This window comes from Argentina anserina, chromosome 1, assembly GCF_933775445.1.
Source record: "Argentina anserina chromosome 1, drPotAnse1.1, whole genome shotgun sequence".
In the NCBI taxonomy this organism is placed as follows: Eukaryota; Viridiplantae; Streptophyta; class Magnoliopsida; order Rosales; family Rosaceae; genus Argentina; species Argentina anserina.
This window is the reverse complement of record NC_065872.1, coordinates 10032074-10038964: the sequence shown is the minus strand read 5'-3', so window position 1 is coordinate 10038964 and position 6891 is coordinate 10032074. Positions and strand designations below refer to the sequence as shown.

At 36.8% G+C, this 6891-nt stretch overlaps 2 protein-coding genes across 2 annotated transcripts; one reads left to right on the top strand and one right to left on the bottom strand.

The window, feature by feature from the left end:
- Positions 1–988: 988 nt before the first annotated feature.
- LOC126784850 (EPIDERMAL PATTERNING FACTOR-like protein 2) lies at positions 989–1782 on the bottom strand. Its single transcript, XM_050510374.1, has 2 exons — positions 1637–1782; positions 989–1398 (listed from the first exon to the last, which is right to left on the bottom strand). The coding sequence occupies exons 1-2, from the start codon at positions 1748–1750 to the stop codon at positions 1144–1146; spliced, it is 369 nt and encodes a 122-aa protein (XP_050366331.1). The 5' UTR covers positions 1751–1782; the 3' UTR covers positions 989–1143.
- Positions 1783–3894: 2112 nt separating this feature from the next.
- On the top strand, positions 3895–6578 carry LOC126784845 (ubiquitin-conjugating enzyme E2 1-like). Its single transcript, XM_050510360.1, has 6 exons — positions 3895–4182; positions 4271–4355; positions 4439–4531; positions 5932–6020; positions 6094–6179; positions 6285–6578. Exons 1-6 carry the CDS (start codon positions 4114–4116, stop codon positions 6322–6324), a joined length of 462 nt encoding a protein of 153 aa, XP_050366317.1. The 5' UTR covers positions 3895–4113; the 3' UTR covers positions 6325–6578.
- Positions 6579–6891: the final 313 nt, after the last annotated feature.

The window sequence follows — 6891 nt, the reverse complement described above, 5'->3', positions numbered from 1 at the left end:
CCCCAGCCTCTGCTTTCTTCAGTTTTGCATGTCCTGGGAGACCTGGACTTTTGAACCAACATTCCCATTTTAGACTCAGGAATCAGCTTCACTCTTGCACGTGACTCCTTCACTCGAGTGAAAAAAAGGGGAGCCCAGCTAGAGTTATAATACAAGTATAACCGATTAAGAATTAAATTTACGCTACTCTTATTCAATCGTTAATCAGTTATACTTATCACACGCAACAAGCAAGATTTCATATCAAGTGTTATCAAGCACTACTAAAAATGTAGACATTTCCACAGCTATCAACCCAACAGAATTGGTGATCATACTGATCAAGATATGCATTGGACATGTAACTTGAGCAGTGACGTAAAACTGTAAAAGTCGTTAAGATATGGAAATACGAAAGAAGGGATACAAAGGTTACCTATATTTCTCTTGGGAAAACGGAACGGTGGCGTGGTGAACAGGTTATAAATCTAAGACTACAAGATTTCATACCAAGTACTGTCCATCATCTACTTTCTCAGTTTGCTGTGAAATCACATAAACAAATTCTAATAATTGTCACTTTCCGAGGCACACAACTCAAGAAGTAGAATTTTTTTTTGAACAGAAGGAAAATTACACCGAGCCACCTCTAGGGCGCCTTCCTCAAGGAGCAGAGCCAAACTGGCTTCAGGAACACCAATAGCATTAGGAATTGCGTCAGCCAATAAGTTTGCCTCTCTGAAGCCACCAAGAAGATCCGAAGCATCTCTAATTATTGATTTGATTGTCTAAGGAGGGGAACTATTAATGAGGCAGTTGATAATGAGAGCCGAATCACCTTCCTTGATTTGTAAATTAAGGAGTAGATGACATCAAGAAAACTATACAAAATCAGAGATTCAGGGTCCAAGCAAATAAGCAATAATATTTTCTCTAGTATATTATACATGGTAATCACTAAGATTACAGAGGAAGTAATAGAGGTTAATGGGGGTAGTAGCTAGTTGACTTGCATGGATTCAAGAATCAAAATTTGATAATTCTTACCTGCTAGTATCATCCATTTACAATAATCCAAAAAGGGGGTGTGCTCTACAGCCACCAAAAATTAAATGGTCATAGTGAAGAACTGAAGATGATCAATATATAAATCGTGAATCTTGATCAGGGGTTGAAGATGATAGTGCCACATTTGCATTTCCAGCTCATGGGTTTGTAGTTGCTTGAATACTCGTTTCCTCTGGCAGAAGCAATGGTGGATAAAACTGCCGCAGAGTTCTTCTTACCTGGTTTGGCTTGATAAATGTTAGGAACTTGAATTGCCTCGCAAGGGCCACATGAGCTGCACCTTCCTTCACATCTTGGAGGCCTTGAACCAATTTGAGCTCTCAATCTTGTCTTGTTATCTTCATTCACTGTCTATAACATACAAACATCAAGACAGTTATCCGAACGTTTGCCAATGCTGTGATTTTGTTCAACAAGAGTATTGCAATTTTTTTCTTGATTTTGGTTTGGTATTCGCACTATGGTTTAGAAATGCATTCAACATTAGTATTTGTTGCACAACAGGGAAGATAAAAGTCTGATACTTGAATGCCAAACAGAAACGAAAGAGTGTTAGTGGTAGGATAGATTGACATTAATAATCACCAACCTGGGAAGTGTCATCCTTCTTGAGTAGTGCTCTGCCTTCAGCCATAAATCTTATCTGGGTAGAGCTCAAGATCATCAGAAGGATGATAGAACTGGTGGTGTATCGACAATCCATTGGAGAGAAATGAGAGATGAACTAAATGGAAGTGTGTCTGAGACTCTGGGGTTGCCAAGTATATAACGGGGAATTGAACTATGTAAGCTATGTAAGTATATAGTAATGTAAAGAAACTAAGAGAGGGGGAGTCAAATCAGTATCAGAATGATTGACACAGCTAAATATATATATACTGTTTGAGTTTTCTCAGTGGGATTTTTGAGGTGATGGAACGTGGACAAATGAGAAATGCAGAAGAGGCTAAAGCAAAAGGAGGGAGATATTTTCAAAATAGAATATAGAATTAGAGGGAGAGAGAGGAGTCCCAAGCAGCAAAAACAGAAGATGGGATAAGAAGGACGAGAAACCTAAACAGCAAAAGGCCGCAGAGGAAAATTAACCCCACAGGTTATGGGGATGATGATGGCCAGGGATCAATCCAAGGCTAAAAGACATACAATTACAGCTGTGGAGTTTTGGGTTTTCGTTTTCCTTTGGGATTTTTATAATATCTGGAAAAAAATATTTGAAATTTGACGTTCTGTGATTTCTTGTGGAGTTTGGTCTGAGCAGTACTGCATGATCAGACGCCACATCCTTATGTCTATAGGGTGCGGAAAAAGAAAGCACGTACATTGTTCTCTCAATCATGATAGTGTGTAATCACATTCACATACCAGATCGAAAAAAGTGTTGTGTTCATTCATAAATCATAATCTCATATCATGAGTAGACATGTACCTAGCAAAAAAACAATTCATTCATAACTTCGTACCAAAAAAACAACTCTAATATATAACTTCTTATAAAGAATGAAGATTCATTTTGATACTGCAGAGATAAATTCGCTATTCGACTTATTTTTGTCACATTTCAACATCCCTGCCGTATATATATTAAAACATAATGTATGGATCACTAATACAAAATTTCATCCAATTTGAAGATCATTAAGGCATTAAAACATTATTGAATCACTTAACGAATTAAATTTATTCAACTCACATTTCAACATCCCTGCCGTATATATATTAAAACATAATGTATGGATCACTAATACAAAATTTCATCCAATTTGAAGATCATTAAGGCATTAAAACATTATTGAATCACTTAACGAATTAAATTTATTCAACTTGAACCATTCGTGTAAATCATGATTACGAAATGTCAAACAATCATCAAAATGTATGAAACTTTACATGAGTGATCTATACATTATGTTCTTTAGATATATACGGTGAAAATTTAGAAATGTGACCGAAAAATAAGTCAAATAATGAATTTCATTTTGTAATTTCAAAGTTAACCTTCATTTAGATATGATATATATATAGATATATATATATATATAATTTACTCCAACAATACTAGAGTTACTTTTGGATTGGCATTTTTCATTTAAGGCAGAGGAGTAGCATATCAGTTTTCATTTAACAACGTCGGGAATCAAACACTGGTTTAGTTTGGTATAACTTCACTTTTAAAAGAATCAGTTTTTACGTCGACTCTTATATTTTATAGTGTTCTAAGAAGATCAATTTTTTATAAAAATCAATTTTTTATAAAAATTACAAATAATTTTAGAACATAATTTTTGATATGGGCAATGGGGCCAAGTGGTCCTAGAACATGATTCTAGACTTCAAAAGTTTATGCGGAGAGATTGCAGAGGAAGACATGAGGATTTTCCTCTGTTACTGCTCTCAGTCTTTTGAGGTATTTTGAATCGGACAAGTCCTATGCTGATGGCAGAATGGTGTGGAAACAAGCGTAAATCGTACCATTTGTTTTCTCCCAATTCAAAGTTTTCTCCCAACTCAACTAACCAACAATTTCGATCAGGTACAATTCAATTAACCATATGGGTTTGGGACACCGCGCTTAAATTTTTTCATCACTAAAGCACATACAAAACCGGAAAATCATGGCAAACAAAATTGTAAGTTTACAGCGCAACTCTCTCGGCCCAGACCCAGCAGAACCTGTTGGTAAACTAGCCCAATTGGCCATTTTATTATTCTACGAATTATTTTACCGCCAAAAAACCATAAGCATTGCCCATCAAAAACCCAAACCAGGGGCCTTCAAATCCAAACACAGCCCACAGCTAAGCTGTTGACTCCACCAGCAAACAAACACACAGAAGCAGTCGCTTCTTTCTTCCATTCCCTTCCTTTCTTCCTTGTCAGATTTCCTCCAAATCAGTTTCTCCAGATTTCAATAACCCAGCACCACCATTTATATTATAAGCCAATAAACAAAAAGCCAAATCCAAAACCCGCGTCTTCTTCGCTTTTGGCTCCATTATATACTCCGCCAGATTGGTTTTTGGGTTCAGAAGAACCAAAGATCAAGAGCCCATCAAACTCTTTGTGATTATGGGATCGTCGTCTGCTCAGCTCCGGCTCATGTCCGATCTCAAAACCATCATTAACGAGCCCCCGGAGGTAAACTTAGCAAAACCCTTTTCGTGTTTACGACCAGTTCCGATCAAGTTTGATCTGAAGTTGAAGTTTCGTTCACTTTGTTTTTCAGGGTTGCAGCGCTAGTCCTATGTCTGATGATAACTTGTTTGTGTGGAGCGCGACTATATTTGGACCTGATGAGACTCCTTGGGAAGGTAGATCTGTTTCTGTTTTTGTTCTTTTTGTATAAGTTTGGTTAGAAAGATTTGGTTTCTGATGTGTTGGGAATTCAATTCAGGTGGTGTGTTCAGTTTGCGGTTGACGTTTAGTGAGCGGTACCCAGAAAAGCCGCCGCGTGTTCGGTTCACGTCCGAGATGTTCCATCCGAATGGTTAGTTGAGTTTGCTCTTCGCTATGTGTATGTACTATGTTTTCATTTGAGATATGATAGGTATGTAGTAGTGTTACAGTCTTAGTATAGAACAAGTTCACCATTAGAGGTGTCCCGAGTTTTTGTGTTGCTAGTTAACTATTGTGGAAATGGGGATCAGAGGTTCTGTACGAGTATTTTACCCAGGATTTATAAAGAGAGATTTGATATCATGTGAGACGAACCATCAGAACCCAAAGACATTTGAGCTGTAAAGGTACGAGCCAAATATAGGTCAAACTAACACTAGAGTGAAATCTAGTTTGATGGAATTGGAGATATTATAGTTGAAACGATAGCCCATTTTGAATTTACATGTTATCAAACAAGATTCTGATTTTTAGAACTAGATATGTGTGTTGAAAGTGTATGTACAAATGTATGCTTCATGTACACTGAGACAATATTATCACTTTATCAGTTCATCACCATTCCCATTGTTCGAAGAGACGAATAAAATTTTGTCACCCTCTATATCCAATGAAGTCCTTGGATACGTGCTGTTAAACATTAGTGGAGTTGGTGTATCCAGTTTTAATTGAGATTTGATGTAAACCTTCTACCGCAATATCACTCGCACCATTTTACATCTAGTTACATACAATTTCATAGATGCTAAGAACATGAGGGCTAATTTTATAAATTGAAACTGCATAACTAGGTAACCATTACAGTTGGCCTATTTTATGCTTCTCTTTGAACTTCCTCTAAATGTGAGCATAATGATATTGCTGTTTTGAGTTGTTCACACTATATATTGACGCATTTCTATCAGTATAGTTTGATGAGTACATTATGTGGCAGTAGTGATTCAATTAATTGTTCGCAAAGTTTAAAGCCGTCATTCTAGAAAGTCATTCTAGAAAGCACGTGGTAGTAGGATAGAAATTCAATATTTCTGTATTATTTTTCAATCTGCTTTAAAATATGCTTTTGAATACAAATGGGGAGGGTGTAAACTGAGTGGAAAGTGCAAGCTGCTCTTGTTAAAAGATGTGATTCTGGGTTTTGTGCTGTAAATATGATGAAAATGGGGTAAGTAGAGAAAAGTATTGGGTGAATGAGAGGACAGAGAGTTGATTGTGAATGAAAAAGGTAAGAGGTTAAACTAATTTGAAGTTCAATTATTGAACTACGATCATGTTTGATGACCACAGCATCTTGGCCCTCAATTTTTTGATAAACATGGTAATTGGTTGCAGATAGTTGATAGTATTTGTCCATGTACAGTATTATTAAATCTGGACTTCAAAGTTTCTACTCTGCTTGCTGTTGGCTGACATTGAAATACTTCTGCATTTTCTTCTTTTATTTGTTCTAAGACCTGAAACAGTTACTCATCAGTTATGTGGCTCGTGCAGTTTACCATGACGGCGCACTGTGCATGGATATAATTCAGGATGCATGGTCACCTTGCCACAACGTATCGACAATTTTAACTTCTGTTCAAGTAATTTTCTGACCTCAGAATCCCTTTTCTTCACCATTTTCTGTTGGTTTACTGAGTTAACAAATTGCTGCAGTCTCTTCTCACTGATCCAAATCCTACAAGTCCTGCAAATCCTGAGGCTGCTCAACTGTATCAGCATGACATAAAAGCTTACAACAAGTGTGTACAATTTTTAATCATTAGGCCATTCTATTTATTTACTGACCTCAGAATCCCTTTTCTTCACCTTTGTCATTAAGCTGACTTTTCTGTGGGAATTTGTAGGAGGGTACGCCGATGTGCTCGTGATTCCATCGAGTCCTAGTACCTGTTTGCAGTTTGATCTGATATTTTAAAACTCCTACTTAGGAGAAGGCTTTAGTTTGGCTTTGTCTCAATCTGCAGCTACTGTATCTCCCACTTCTGAAATGTAATCACGTAGACAAGTTATGTCAATATTACAGAGAAACATGATTCGATTTCATTTGTGGAACTCAAAAGAGTTCCAAAGATAATAATGCAATCTCTAATCTTGGAGTACCGGGAAAGTATATTTCTTATACATCATAACCGGATCAAGCTTTGGATTTCCAAAATACCGCAAATCAGTCAATAATTTATTGGAAGGACCTTTCCGTTGGGATCAGTTTTGTGATGCCCTGTTACATTCTAAAAATTCAAACTCTTCGTCTACTGAATGCCTCTGCTTGTTCTTGACATTGCTCCATTTGAGTTGTATGACTTGTATCTACATATTTAATGGTCCGTTTCTTTCTCTCGTTTTATAATATGGCTGTAAATCTTTTGATTCATAAAACTTCCGAAAACAGAAGTTGGGGCGGCTGCCCTTAAAGATAGAAAAAAGTTCACCATCGGTGCCTAAACTATTGTG

What these genes read in the sequence shown, in the direction of transcription:
- LOC126784850 (XM_050510374.1), bottom strand. Translation starts at nt 1,750, where the DNA reads ATGGATTGTCGATACACCACCAGTTCTATCATCCTTCTGATGATCTTG. An exon ending in AGAAGGATGACACTTCCCAG is followed by an intron (nt 1,399 to 1,636) that starts GTTGGTGATTAT and finishes TGTATGTTATAG; the next exon opens with ACAGTGAATGAAGATAACAA.
- LOC126784845 (XM_050510360.1), top strand. Translation starts at nt 4,114, where the DNA reads ATGGGATCGTCGTCTGCTCAGCTCCGGCTCATGTCCGATCTCAAAACC. An exon ending in TCATTAACGAGCCCCCGGAG is followed by an intron (nt 4,183 to 4,270) that starts GTAAACTTAGCA and finishes TTTGTTTTTCAG; the next exon opens with GGTTGCAGCGCTAGTCCTAT. An exon ending in GACATAAAAGCTTACAACAA is followed by an intron (nt 6,180 to 6,284) that starts GTGTGTACAATT and finishes GGGAATTTGTAG; the next exon opens with GAGGGTACGCCGATGTGCTC.